The sequence below is a fragment of the Brassica napus genome, chromosome A1 (genome assembly GCF_020379485.1).
Source record: "Brassica napus cultivar Da-Ae chromosome A1, Da-Ae, whole genome shotgun sequence".
Lineage (NCBI taxonomy): Eukaryota > Viridiplantae > Streptophyta > Magnoliopsida > Brassicales > Brassicaceae > Brassica > Brassica napus.
The window spans coordinates 19,877,062-19,892,645 of NC_063434.1; the positions used below are offsets into that span (position 1 = coordinate 19,877,062).

Here is a 15,584-nt window from a genome sequence, read left to right on the forward strand (position 1 = left end):
AGCCAAGAACTTGTTTGTTTCTCTGACACCACTTTTTCTAGTTTTTTATTCCTAGTAAGTAGAACCTGTCCACTACACACACCTCCAACTGGGATGCTCTTAGGAAAAAGATGGTGAATTTTTGTCCTATAAAATCAATTTTCCCAAAATAAAATTGTGCCTGCTTGTAAAATTATTGGCAACAATAAAAAAGCGCAGAAGAGAACTTATCAACTATTACTAACCTTCTACAAATTTTCTTAACCCTGTAGCTACTCAAAACCATGCTGGTTTCTAAATGAACAAATACAAGTGATCTACGCAACCATTAATCGTCTCATCTCTATCGCTTCCGTTTCTGACTCCTCTTCTTTGTAAAGGCAGCAATAGAAGCAGGAATGCCTACAGTTGTTCTGCCTTTCTTACAGCCCCATTTCACCGGCAAATCATTGACTATGTTGCTGATATCATCTGTTCCGCTTAACTTCACCAACTGCTTTATCTGATCAAACATCTGCAGCGTCAGTGCCATGGAAATGTCCAAGGCTATAGAGTCATCCATTGGTTTCATCTTTACGCTTGTCAGTTTCTCTTTGAAGGAACGCAATGACATTGAGTCACCATATCCTTCACGGTTTTCACACATTGTGTTAACCTTTATGACGTGTTTGCATAGGTTCCCTTGCAAAGACCAAGCACAATCGCAGAAGGCAAACTCCGAACCTGGGTTCCACACAACTCGTGCTACGTTGGTATCCCTCTGAGACCGAACCTTTGCAACAACGGTGTTATTACTGTCTAGTATAACAGCAGAGTCTGGAATCTCCGACGCTCTGTGCCATGACGTAGAAGCTATGTATTCTTCTTTGACATTTTGAAAAGAATCGCTTTCATCAGCATACCGATCAAGCCAATAACTCGAGTGGAGTTCTGTTGTCAGCTTGTGTACTAGCCAATCTACTCTCTGAAGAGCATTGAGATGTGTATCGTCAAACAGCTTCACTTTGAGTTTTACATGGTAAGCTTCTATAGCACCACATGCTTCTTGGCTTGCAAGTGGGAGACTTTTTATAGTTGAGAGCCACATTCCTGGCAAAACAATATAATCAAAGAGCACATTAAGCACTAAACCAAGAGTCACATGAATCACTTGTTAGCAGTGATACCAGAAGTTCTAACCTATTTTAGGCAACCAAGTGGATGTGAAGTAGTGCATGAAGGCGGTTTGATCAGAAAAATCCAGAGTTAACCTTTCTAGAGCCTTGGATGTATCTACTCCATCCCAAATGCTGTACACGACTTCTCCTAAACATTTAAATAACTCTCTTTGGACCTCAATGGTATCGCACTTCTTCACTACATTCCGAAGCCATGATCTACGAATACGCCAGAGAGAGAATAGTATAGGGCAACGAAACGTGTCCCTGAAAAGGAAGAAAAAAAAAAGGACAGAAATGAGTAACAACACAACACTCCTGATCCTATTTTAGAACTTTACACAGAGTTGAAGCATACCTTATGGGATCAATCTCCATTGCAGCATCGTCAATGATGAAGCCATTGATCCTAAAGCCAGGCTCAACACTCTGTGCGCGTTGGAGCAGTATTTTCATCCACTTCTCGACATCAGATTTCAAATTGCTACGAGAGATAATCCAAGCAACGGGTAGAGCATGATGTCTTGAATCAAATACAAGAAGCGTGCATAGAGGATACTGCCAATAGTGTTGAAGAGATCAGTACTAAAAGCACATTAAACATAAGAAAGAAAACAAAGATCATCAATGTTGTTACCTTAAGTCTCTTTATCCCGAAAGTCGAATCAGCAGCAACTAAACTACAATGACCGAAGCGCACGAACTGCTGCAACTGCCACTCAGTTTGAATCCCAAGCATGAACTGATCAGTCTCGGAAGACTCCTGATAAGAGAAGATTGATTTCTTGTTCCTCTCAGCCCAAATCTTGATACTAGCTTGATCATCCAAGTCCAGCTCATGAGTAGACCGTTTGATAATCATCCCGAGCTTATGAACATACTGAGAGGCAAGAGTGTCAACCGTGGCATCAGAGCCACAATACCTCTGAATCCCTTCGATATGTTTCTCCAAAACATTCTCTTCAGGGATGCCAAGGTAGATCATGGACATAGTCTGCTGCTGAATCTCGTTGCATATGTAAGGAATCTTCTTAGCACCAGGGCCAATGGCGTCTCTATCGAGAGGTCCGTGACAGACAAAGCCAGCCTTGTTCACATGCCGTCTCTCGTTGTAAACGAGAAGCGCAAGGGAAGGACGAGCGTAGAGACGCTTCACCACGAAATGACACGTGCATCCTCTCATGGACTGAGGTCTCGCGGCTCGGTTCCTAGTGTTGAGACGGTACTTTCTACTGGGCAACACGCCGCCTCCTTCTCCGTAGTTCTCAGGGCCGAAAGAGCACCAATACCTTTATAACAAACAAGTTTAAAAAAAAAAAAACAATTCGAAAGAGGAAATGGAGATTAAGAGAGAGAGACATACAGTCTGTATTCGAGATACTCATCGGGCTTGTACTCCCTGAGGCTGCCTCGAGAGCGTTTCCTTCCTCTTTCGATGTGGAATCGAGTTGGGCACTCTGGGTTTGAGCATTCTCCGATGATGAACTCTTCGACCCTCGCGTAAGGGATGAGTGCTACCTCGTCGTGATGCTCCGTTGTGCCGAACTTGGTCCACGTCAAATCGGAATACGAAAAGTCTTCTGCTTGTGGGTTTTGTACTGGAATCTCTTCTAGAGACTCGATAATCTCCATTTTCGTCTTTGGTTTTGAGGAAACAGTGGCTCTGAAAATTAGGGTTTATGTGAGGGGTGAGTGATTTGGGAAGAAGATGGATGCAACAGAAACGGACAAACGGTAGAATACTGGAAAGCAAGAGGACAAAGTTTAATAACAAAAAGGGTCTTTCACTTATTATTTTCTTTTAAAATCACCCTTTTGTTTCTATTTGTTAAATTTTGCCCGCGCCATAGTATAAGAGAATCTTTTCTTTCTTTTTTAATGCCGAGTATTATTATTTATCCTACTATATAAAAGAACTAAATTCAAGACTTTTGAAACTATCCACCTCAACCAAAATATTCTCATCCAAAAAGAATTAGAAATAAATGTCATTTAGAAGATAATTAACTAACATACAACTTTTGATATTTCTAGAAATTTCAAATTTGTAACTACTAATTTATTAATAGAATCATATATCTATATTGAATTATGTTCTATTTTTAATCGTTAGACTTCAAGGATAAATAAATTATTAATTTATAATATATAGTTTATAACTTTATATTGTAGTTATAAATAAAGAGAAAATAACCGGGAATGATGAAGAAGCTCATGTAAAATTATGTAATTAAAATGGTAAAATGGTGAGTATGATGAGGTGAATCTAAGAAAATTTGTTGTACAAATTATGGTGTTTTCTTCGTCCACTATAATGATTTAAAATAAAATATATATTCACATAAATAAGTCAATATTTGTTGTTTTTTTTGTAAGATATTAAGATTATCATTTTCTGAAAGGTTACACTGTTGTTTTTAAACAACTTATTACATCAAGGAAACAAAAACAACCAACAACAACTCAAGGTAAAAAAAGCCTTAAGGAAATCTTATACAAGAAAGATAAAAAAAAGTAGAGAAGAGGAGAAAGAAGAATTTACCAGGTAAGAGAGGAGACGGTCACGCATCATACGGTCGAGAGAGACAAGGATGACTGATGAAGGTGAGGAGACAGCTGTGAACACACGAGCATTACGCTCTTTCCACAACAGGTAGATGTCTGACTGAAAGTAGAGCTTGATGACTGGAGTAGCATGTGCATCTGCGTTGACGCGAGGTTGATTGATCTAGGCTGCAATAGAGTGTAGATCAGCCGGAGGAGAAATCCAAACTTCAGCAGCAAAAGGCTCCCATATCAAGCGAGAGAAAGAGCACTCAAAGAAGAGATGATGGTGAGTCTTTATTTCCAGATTACAAAGAACGCACGTTCCGGAGACATTTAACCCCCAACGCCTCAAGCGATCCTTGGTTGGCAGTCTTCTCCGCAAAGCCAGCCATGATATAAACGCATTACGTGGAATATGTTCCTTGAACCAAATAGTCTTGTGCCAATATTTATTGTTGATAGTGTTTATATTATTTTCTGACATTAGTATCTATATTTTTTGGTAAACTGATCCAAAGAGATTAGTTTGTGGAGCTAACCAAACGAGGATTATAGTGTTTACTTTGGAAAAAGTAATAGATGACATGCGTGTCTTTTCACATGGAAATCTGCACATATATTAAAATTGTAAGTTTTGAATCATAGAGAAAATATAGTGTATATGACTGAAGTTGGTCCATTCTGAAACTAAAGATGGCTAAAATTCTTCTTTGTCAAAATGCATAGATGTGAATCTTATATGAATAGAGTTCTCCATTGCTTATAGCAGTGTAATAAACTTCGTGTGTAAAAGAGAAAAAATGTTATATAAGTGAAAGCAAAAATTATGATTTTTTTTTTGTGCCTATAGGCTCTTCGCAATTTGAAGAAGAAAGAACATATTGTGTGAAAATCTTTGGCTCGGTCAAATTTTATCCAGTTGTTTATAAAACTGTTGTTATCTGATTCATGTAATTTTTCAGTGTTGATTTAAAAGCCCAAAAAACTCATCTTAGTGACTTTTTAATATTTTTTCTGTGATTTGAATTTAAAAAGAAATAAAACTTTCGATAAGTTATGTAAACTCAGAACAAGTATTTAGCTTTAGAAAACATTTACATGTTTCAAACTTATAATATATACATATATAATGTTTAAAATTATGCATATAAAACCTGTGTAAAATGTGTCTGAATATGTTTCTCTTCTTTAATGTGTTAATCGTACTATATATAACATTATTTTAAAATTTCAAAAAGTTTATGTCACTGTCACATACAAAAAACCATCAATAAGAATATAATTCTCTATCTACGACAAGAAAAATAAAAAATTATAAACATATAAATTTAAATTAAGAAAAACTAACATTGGAAAAACAAGAAGTTAATATAAAAGAAAAAAACCGACAAATAATATTATAAATAAAATAAATTTATAAGACACAATCCGCACGAAGCGCGGAAAAAATCTCTAATTCCCATAATAAGTAGTTTGTTGGATCCAATTAACAACATGCAAAGAAACACATAAAAGTAAAAATAAAAATGTCAATAGGCACCCTAAAAGCTTTAAAATAAGCTTTAGCTGTAAATGGATAAGCTCGACATTACAAGATGTCATCGGGATGCTACTACACTTGCAGCAGTGAGTGAACATTATCAAATCTCCATATCTCAATTTTAAAGAGCAAAGTGTTGATTGTTGTGGAAATCGAAGAGAACATAAACTTTGATGCCTCAAAAACTTAAAGAAACTCACAACACCAAAGTTACAAGAAAACAATGCAAATGGCATAAAGAAGTGAAACAATCCATGTATACCGGTAGGGACTATGAGAATGTATCAATAACTAACCAAGTTATTGTAAGCCATATAGCATGTGTCCAATAAGCTTTGAAGAAAGATCAATTTTAAACACTAACATAACATAGCTTCCAGTTTCACTGTAAAGAAAAAGAACGAAAAGAAAAATTTATTAACCCATGATTCCTCCGGTTATCTAGTAAATTGTTTGTTCAATGTCCGAATCAGGTTTCAAAACATTGTTTTAGAGCTTATCATATTACTTTATGTCAGATTTGTGTCAGTCTATATTGTTTAGGTGATTAGATGTAGTTAGGGCTGGTCAATATGGTAAAACCGAACCGTACCGAACCGAACCGAACCGAAATAGACAATATGGTTTGGTTTTGGTATATACCATATAAACCGAATGGATATAATTTTATAAAAACCGTAGGATTTGGATATGGTTTGGTATATAGCCGATTAAACCGAATAAATCGAACAAACCCGATTAAAAGTAGAAACATGTAAATATGTATCTATTTTATAACAATACATGAAAATCTATTTGTTACATAAGTTAAATTTGTGTTAATAACTATTACCATAATTTTATAGTAATAAAAAACCTTAATTTGTAAAACGCTTGAACTATAACTAAATAACAATACATCGCAATTCATACATCTTATTTTCTAAGTCTTTTTTGATCTTTTTGATTTATTTTAGTCTTCACTAAATTAATATGAAGATTATAAATTTGATGGACAATAATTAATGGAAAATTTTCAATTGAAAAAGTATAACTTTAATGAACACTAAATATGGAAGAGTGAAAAAACTTTTCTTTCATGTTTCTATTTTGTTTCATATTTTTATTTTCAAAATTTCAAGCTTTGATTTTAGTTATAGATTTGATTATTTATTTGATGGTAGAGGCATTTTTATTTTTTTGTTCATTTATTTGAACATGTAATATATTTTTAATAAATGACTGTATTGACAATATGACTCTAAAATTCATATAATATGATCTCAAACAAAATAATTATGTTTTTTGGTATAAAACCGAATAAACCGAAAACCGACGGTATATAAACCGAACCGAACCGAAGTAAATATGGATTTAGAATGGTAGTTATATTTTACTAACCGAAATACCGAAAACCGAAAAAAACCGAACCGAAACCGAACCGATATCCGGATTGAACACCCCTAGATGTAGTTATAGAGTAATAATCTATAACTGACCAATAAAAACAATTTTCCATCTATTTCACAAAAATATCATTTAAATATTATCATTTTACATAAAAATGTCATTTTAAAATTTTAAGATAATTTATAATTATTTTAAATTTAATATTAATTGAATAAATATAAATAATAAAACATAAATATATTTCAATCATTTTTTTATTTTTCTATGGAACATATATTTTAAATCCAAAGAAGTATTAATTTCTACTAATAAAAGGGAGCTTTTGAGGCTCCATAGAGCGTCCACATCAGCAAAAAAAAATTACTTCCGAAAGATGACACGTGGCATAAAATATAGTTTTACTAATTTTCAAAAATTATAAATGATATCTAAACATACAACATAAAAAAAGGAAAAACTACATTAAACATATGTAAGATTACCATTTTTCACTTAAAAAAAAACGGCCTATCTCCATAATGTAACATTACCGTTTTATAAAAAAAAACAAAAAAACATTATATATAATTTCGAAAATAATAAATATATGTAAACATACAACATAAAAAATAGAAATACTACATTAAACATATGTAAGATTACCATTTTACATTTTTATTTTTAAAAAATAATATGTAAACATACAACATAAAAAATAGAAAAACTACATTAAACATATGTAAGATTACAATTTTTCACTAAAAAAAAGACGGCTTATCTCCATAATGTAACATTACTATTTTGCAAAAAAAAATTATATATAATTTTGAAAATAATAAATAATATGTATACATACAACTTTGAGGCTCCATAGAGCGTCCACATCAGCAAAAAAAAATTACTTCCGAAAGATGACACGTGGCATAAAATATAGTTTTACTAATTTTCAAAAATTATAAATGATATCTAAACATACAACATAAAAAAAGGAAAAACTACATTAAACATATGTAAGATTACCATTTTTCACGTAAAAAAACGGCCTATCTCCATAATGTAACATTACCGTTTTATAAAAAAAAAACAAAAAAACATTATATATAATTTCGAAAATAATAAATATATGTAAACATACAACATAAAAAATAGAAATACTACATTAAACATATGTAAGATTACCATTTTACATTTTTATTTTTAAAAAATAATATGTAAACATACAACATAAAAAATAGAAAAACTACATTAAACATATGTAAGATTACAATTTTTCACTAAAAAAAAGACGGCTTATCTCCATAATGTAACATTACTATTTTGTAAAAAAACATTATATATAATTTTGAAAATAATAAATAATATGTATACATACAACATAAAAAATGGAAATACTAAATTAAACATATGTAAGATTACCATTTTACATTTAAAAATAACAATAATATGTAAACATACAACATAAAAAAATGGAAATCTACATTAAACATATGTAAGATTATTATTTTTCACTAAAAAAACGGCTTATCTCCATAATGTAACATTACCATTTTATAAAAAAAAGAAAAAAAAACATAAATATAACTATTTGACTATTTGTCCAAATTCTTCTATTAAACATTGTCGTTTTACATTAAAAATGGAAAAATACATTAAAACTTAAACATCTATCTTAAAATATAGATATTAACTAAGTATAAAGATTAAGAAAGAGAAATACTCAATATATAGAAAAATAAATAATAACTATATATTATAAATATATAAATATACGAATTATATATACAATAATAAGTAAATGCACAATTTAAAAAAAAATGGAAAGAATACATTAAATATTAAACATCTATCTTAAAATGTAAAATATAGATATTAAGTAAATAGAAAGTATAAGAAAAAAAAATACACAACTTAAAAACAATGGAAAATATATATTAAGATTTAAACATCTATCTTAAAATGTAAAATATAGATATTACGCAAATAGAAAGTATAAGAAAAGGAAATACACAATTTAAAAAAATGGAAAAAGTACATTAGTATTTAAATATCTATCTTAAAATGTAAATCTATCTTAAAATATAAAATTATTAGTAAAAAGAAAGTATAAGAAATAGAAATACACAATATAAATAAAAATAATTAATAAGTAAATATATAATATAGGTAAATACCCAATTTAAAAAATGGAAAATTACATTAAGATTTAAAAATATATCTTAAAATTTAAAATATAGATATTACGTAAATAGAAAGTATAACAAATAGAAATATACAATTTAAAAAAATGAAAAACGTAAATTAACATTTAAACATCTATCTTAAAATGTAAAATAGAGATATTAAGTAAATAAAAAGTACAGGAAATAGAAATACATATACAGGAAAATAAATAATAAGTAAATAATGTAAATATATAATATATGAATTATATATATAATAACAAGTAAATACACCATTTTTTAAGAAAATGGAAAAAGTTCATTAAACATTAAACATCTATCTTAAAATGTAAAATATATAATATAAGTAAATACACAATTAAAAAAAAATGGAAAAAGTACATTAAGATTTAAATATCTATTTTAAAATATAAAATATAGATATTACGTAAGTAAAAATATAAGAAATGGAAATAAACATTTTAAAAAATGAAAAGAGTACATTAAGATTTAAACATCTATCTTAAAATGTACATCTATCTTAAAATGGTAGTAAATTATATAAAAATGGAAATACCACATTAAACAAAAAAAATGTATAGTTTTACATCAAGAAAGTTCCTATAAAACTGATTATCCCATCAACATCAACCTCACACAATCAAGGAAAACTTCAAAGCACTCGAGCAAAAAAATGGTTCCACCATCAATTCTTGCGGTCCCAAAAACCTTTAATGGCCTTGAAGGAGATTTTTTATAACAACGAACTTTTTGTTAGTTGGATTCATTGTTGGAAAACCCGCAACTTCCAAAAGCCAAACTTATTAATGGGAATTGAATTGCTTTTCATAGACACAAAAGTATTCTTACAAATTTAAATTAATCTAATCCATAATTTTATTGTTAATATTCATACTAACTCTTTCATGATCAAACCATTACAGTTAATAACCATTCAAGCGTTTATCCCGAAACACTTCCTTCCTCGCCGAATCAGGTATTGGTTCATGTTGGTTTAGTATTATTTTTTGTTTATTAACCGGTTTAGGATGGTCCTTTTGTAAATATAATTTAATTTGATTTAGCATATATTATGCTTAAAATAACTTAAATTAAATAATAGTAATATTATGCTTAAAATATAATTTTTGAGAGTTTTCAAATATAGTTTACAGAACATTATAGGTGATGAATTTAATTTATTAAATTCGTTTATTACTTAAAACTAAGTTTTTTTTTAAACATACTGAGTTATAAATATCAATGATGGATTGGTAAGTATAACATGAAGACAAAAATATAAATATTTGATTTTCAAGATAAGAAATTCAGCTTTTATTCAATTACTCTATATATAATATCTTAATTTTTTTAAAAAAATATACATAATTTATATATATAGATTAATCTTCCAAACTTAAACTATTATATTATATATGAATAATGTTTTTAAATAAAAATAATTTCTGATTAAAATAAATAAATAAAAACAACAAATGGTTATTTTCAAATAATGGATGTAATTTACATTATACTATCATTTAACAAGTATTAGATACGTTTTGATATATCATTATTTTCTATTTCCAGAAAACAATAATGTTAAACATCAATATCATCTAGGTTAAGTATACGAACATCACAATTCAAACATCACAAAAAATTTTACATAAACATTATAATACAATATTTTAATCAAAAAATACAATTCAAAAAAAAATATTCAAAGAATAGTTATATACTTAATATTTGAAAATCAAAGATATTTTTGCTAAAACTATACTTACCTGGCCAAGGAGATCAACCATCTTTTTACGGATCGATCGATTGTTGAGCATGTGGTGGATCCGAAAATACTCTGGAGTTTAATTAAATATCTAAAACATTTATTCCAACACTCAACAAATAGTTTTGCTAAATATGATAACTAGATAGCCAACAAAATTACAAAAAAATATTTAAATAGTAAAAAATATGTTAATTTAACGTGTTAAAATTTAAAAATAAATTTAAAGTATGGCATGCATTCTTAACATTTATATAAATATATTTCATAGCCTAAATATAAATAATTTAACAACTTAAATTAGAAAAAAGTAAATTACGCCCGGGTTAATCCCTAGTTGTTCATTGGAAACTTGAATATGCAGAGGTGATATGACAGAAATTTCAATCTGACGAGTGGAGATTTATTCTCTTTTCCAGATTTCTCTCTTTATTACCTTTTCTTCTTCTTTTATGATCAACAGTAGGACGGTGAGAAAAGACACATAACCTCCACTTCCCATTTAAGAAAGACACTTAACCCTAAATCTTCTTCTCATCTACTCTCTCTCTTGAGCTGGTTTAAACTTTGGAGATCCCTTGGGCGGTTTCTGAAACTTTGAAGATCTCTAGTACATACTTTGTGAGTCGTCTGTTTTGGGTTTCCTTCAAGTATTCTTATTGTCTTTAATTTCAATTTTTTTTTTACCTGTGTTCCGATTTTCTATTTATGTGTTCTTTCAATAGTGGTTTGGAGGACTAGTAATCAATTGTTACCTGTAAAGTCCCAGTATAAAATATAAATCATGTTTTGCTCTGGGTTATATGTTTTGTTTTCTTTGGAAGTTGATGCAAAATTGATCTATGACAGGTTAGGCTAGAATATTTGTATGTCTTTTTACTTTCATAGTTTTGAGATGTATTTCTTTGTCAGATTTGTGATATGTTATTTGAAACCTTGTTTGTTTCTGGCAATTGTTGGGTGTCTACAATTGAAGTTTGTGAGAAAATTTCCTTTTGCTAGAAAAGGTGTATCCAAATGGAGGATAAAAAGCAGACGAGTTTCACGTTTGAGATAGATAACTTTTCAGAGAAGGAAGCTGGGAGACGGTCACCTCAATTCTTGGCAGGCGGCTGCGAATGGTAAAATAGTGTTTTAGTTTTTGATCTAATCCTTTAGGTTGACTCAGTAAGTTGTCTATGTTATTATGTTTATAACAAAAACATTTAGTCTGTTTTCTTTTGTTTTCAGGTATATTCAAGTTTATTCCAATGGAGAGCTTGTTGATGATCACTTGTCTATGTACTTAGGTGTAGCGAATCCTGAATCATTGAGACTTGGATGGAAAAGACGAGCTAGTTTTTCCTTCCTTCTGCTGAATCAATCAGGCAAAGAGCTCTATAGAACAAAAGGTATTTTTAACTTGGCAGACATAAAGTGTGTGTATGTGTTTTTTACTTTTGATCTAATCCTCTAGTTTGAGTCAGTAAGTTGTCTATGTTATTATGTTTATAACTAAATCATTTAACTAGTTTGAATTTTTAACTTGTCAGACACGTAAAGTGTGTATATATGTTATTTATATTAGCCTTTGTATCTTTCTTGCAGAACTGTGCGCATTGTTCTGCGATCAGTTAACCACAGCATGGGGTCGGTCAAAGGCCTTGCCTCTTAAAAAGCTTCAAGAAAAAGGGTTTCTGGAGAATAAAAAACTGATCGTTAAAGTGGAAGTAAAAGTAATCGAAGTCGTTGATGAAGCAGAAGAAGTAACAAGGAAGAAGATGCTAGATGTGCAAGGTTTCAAAGTTCTTCATTCTCAGGTATGATTGCAAGAATATGCCTCTTGTTGTCTTCGTTTTTTTTTCGATTCCCATTCATTGTTAACATAATGTCACTTTTCTCATGTTGACAGGCTGTTCTAGTAAGTAGGCTTTTCGAGAAGCATCCGGACATTGCGGTAAATTTCAAACCAAAGAACCAACAAGTGAAGACAACATACATGATATTCCTCCTACATCTCATCGAGACATTGAAAAAACGTCCACATAGCATCTCTGAGACTGAGATATGGATCGCTGGCAACGAGTTGATCGTGCTTACAGAAGCAGGCTTCGAGCTAGATTGGTTGAAGACAAAGCTTCATAACATTTCATTTAAGAGGATGTTATCATATGATAATGTTTCTAGAGTCCAAGAATTCGAAAATCAAGTCAAGAATCTCAAAGCTGAAGTTTCATTGGAGAGGAAGACGACAACATATGATAATTGTTCAAGAGTCCAAAAACTCGAAAAACAAGTCAAGAATCTCACAGCTGAACTGAACATCGAGAAGGAAAAATCTGCCACTTATGCTACTAAAGTGTATGCCTTAGAAAAGACCGTGTCGGATATCATTGAGTTGAGTTCAACAAGAAGTGGAACTCAGAGCAGGTCTGATCTTGGGGATTTCAAAACTAGCACTATATATGTTTCTGGTACTCATGAGTCTCGTCAATGAAGGGAAAGTCAGTAACAAAATGTTTATGATATTTTATGAAGATAATTATTCTTCTAAGGCATGAGTCTCGGCAATGAAGTCTTCTTACTAAAGCTTCTGGATATTTGTTTTGAGTCAAATCGATAGCTTTTGAAGCGGTGACCGTTTCGCTTCTTTTTCAGGTCAGCTCTATGAACTGTGTGGGCTACTATGCTTGTTTTCATTTAAATACAAAGTATTCGTATAATTATTGAATTGACTCATGTGGGAGAATAGTAATACAACTTCTATCTTAACTATAAACCAAATGTCAAGGAAACTCCATAGTTATAGTTCATTTATTTTTTCATTTGCTATGGAAGCAATATTATATTTTTGGAATAATTTAATATGTTTTAGCTATGTTTAAACTTAATATATTTAAGCCTAACCATGTTTGGTCCAAAGATACAATTTTCTAAAATAAATATTGTATCTTTTGAAATATGTTTTTTTGTAAAAATAGATAAGTTTTGGTAATATGAAGCACATATAATTTTGCAAAAAAAGTTTATTTGTAGATTTTAAAATATTATAAATGCTAAAATATAAAGAAAACATTATTTACATATCATCATTTATATTCTGGTATTTTATGTCTTAAGTATACTATCTTGTATATACTATATTTTTATAATAAAAATCAAAAACAGTATATAGAACAATTTAATCATAAAATATAAGTATATGAATGAAATATCTTCTTTCAATTTTACCACATATAGATAAATTTATCTTTAGAAAAATTGAAAATATATATATAAAATATTAATATAATAAATGAATATTTTAATTTATTTTTATTAAAATAAATTATTGTGTAAGTTTATAATAAATTTTATCTAAGATTTAAATTATTTTGCTTAGAATTTTTAATTATCGTAATTACAGTATGCTTATTTTTTATATTTAAATTTCTATAATTTAATTTTGTGTCATAATTATAATTATGTTAAATCATGTCATAATTAGATAAAATCATGTCATTATTTTTAATAAAGTCATATCATCATTTTTTTAGAATGATTATGGTGCAGACATCTAAAACAAAGAAGATGGTAAAATAGTAAAAGAAAAAAATCAAAGTTTCAAAAAAAAAATAGTAAAAAAAAAACTATTACTTAAAAGACTACAGAAATATAAAGAACTCCGTCAAGTATCCGTTGCACAAGTAAAAGTAAATCTGTCAATACCAACGAAATAAAGAACGTCTATATAAGTAACTTCTTTACCAAGAAACTCAGTCTTCTTAGGTCCTCCTTCTCATTTGTTTATTGCGTTTCTTGTTTCTCTCACTTCACCGTCATCACTTTCTACAATTCTTCTTCTTCTTCTACTTCGAGAATCTGAGTTTCACTACATATCTGCAGAAGAGAAGAATCATGACGATGATTTATCCACCAGAGGATGAAATCGTCGGTTATTATCTGAAGATGATGATCGATAAAAGAAACGAGTGGCCTAGCAACTTCCTCCGAAGCGAAGACGTGTACTGCGTCAACCCACGGACGCATTTCAATACTCAAGAACCTTTGATCCTACACGACGGACGATACTTGTTCCGTTCGTTAACCGAACAGAGAGTTCTGGTAAAACCGATGGATGTGACTCTGGTTGCTGGAGGATCATGGGTCGTGATAAACTGATCAAGTCGGAGAAGAACGAGGAGATTCTAGGGTTCAAGAAAGTTTTCAAGTTCTGTGAAAAGAACGAGAAGAAGCCAAAATCGTTTTTTAAGTTCAGCTGGGAGAAGGCAGAGGAGAAGGAGAAGAGACGAGCAAGAGACTGATGCGAGTACAGTGGCAAGAGAAGAAGAAGAAGAAGCTATCATTGAACCAAACCAACGCACATCGAACCGGAGGAAGATTCCAAACCGAAAGTATTTGAATTATTAATTATTTGAGCTATTGTCTAATTTCTTGTTATTGTTGATAAGAAGAGACTTGGTCTCCTTGTGTTGAGGAACCAACTCTTCCACCTTTCCCATTTCCATGTTCGTGGGAGTTATGACTCCATCTTTGTCGTTGTTTACGTTTTCTATTTAAGCAAATAAAGAAAAAGACAAAAGGTATGTCAATACTACCAACAAAACATTGTGTCTTTTACGTTTAACTCTTGAAAGCAATATTTGGGACCATCAGAGACAAGAGGGTTTGGGTGATGGAAGAGTATAGGCTTGCGAGTAAATGGAATCAAGATTACGTGATCTGCAAGATTCGGCTTCTGAATCCAAACCCACTAGAGTTTATGTTATCCAACCATGTTCGAGGTTGATTTTGGATTCAAGACTCGCTTTATGTTTTCGCTTTCTGGAAATTCCAAACTATCCTTTATGATTGTGATTATGATTATGGAATTATGAATCCATGTTCGAGGTTACAATTTATGATTGATTATGGATCTGCAATATGTTTTCGTTTTTGTTTTGGGCAAATCTCCAAAATAGCACATTTCTAAGTTTATATCACAAAAATAGCACTCAAAAACTAAAATGACCAAAATAGCATTTTATCTTTTGAAAAATTTAAATTTTTTTATTTTTCAAAATTTGAAA

General features: G+C 30.3%; 2 protein-coding genes and 1 pseudogene across 2 annotated transcripts; 2 read left to right on the forward strand and 1 right to left on the reverse strand.

Annotated features, from left to right (window-relative positions):
* Positions 1-190: 190 nt before the first annotated feature.
* On the reverse strand, positions 191-2,853 carry LOC106449960. Its single transcript, XM_013891622.3, has 5 exons — positions 2,500-2,853; positions 1,774-2,425; positions 1,495-1,694; positions 1,159-1,403; positions 191-1,068 (listed from the first exon to the last, which is right to left on the reverse strand). Exons 1-5 carry the CDS (start codon positions 2,766-2,768, stop codon positions 323-325), a joined length of 2,112 nt encoding a protein of 703 aa, XP_013747076.2. The 5' UTR covers positions 2,769-2,853; the 3' UTR covers positions 191-322.
* An 8,035-nt stretch (positions 2,854-10,888) lies between these two features.
* On the forward strand, positions 10,889-13,012 carry LOC106362517 (MATH domain and coiled-coil domain-containing protein At2g42470-like). The gene is made up of 4 exons (XM_048735348.1): positions 10,889-11,657; positions 11,767-11,927; positions 12,124-12,335; positions 12,428-13,012. Exons 1-4 carry the CDS (start codon positions 11,554-11,556, stop codon positions 13,010-13,012), a joined length of 1,062 nt encoding a protein of 353 aa, XP_048591305.1. The 5' UTR covers positions 10,889-11,553.
* A 1,299-nt stretch (positions 13,013-14,311) lies between these two features.
* LOC106362506 lies at positions 14,312-15,128 on the forward strand (annotated as a pseudogene).
* The last annotated feature ends 456 nt before the right edge of the window (positions 15,129-15,584 follow it).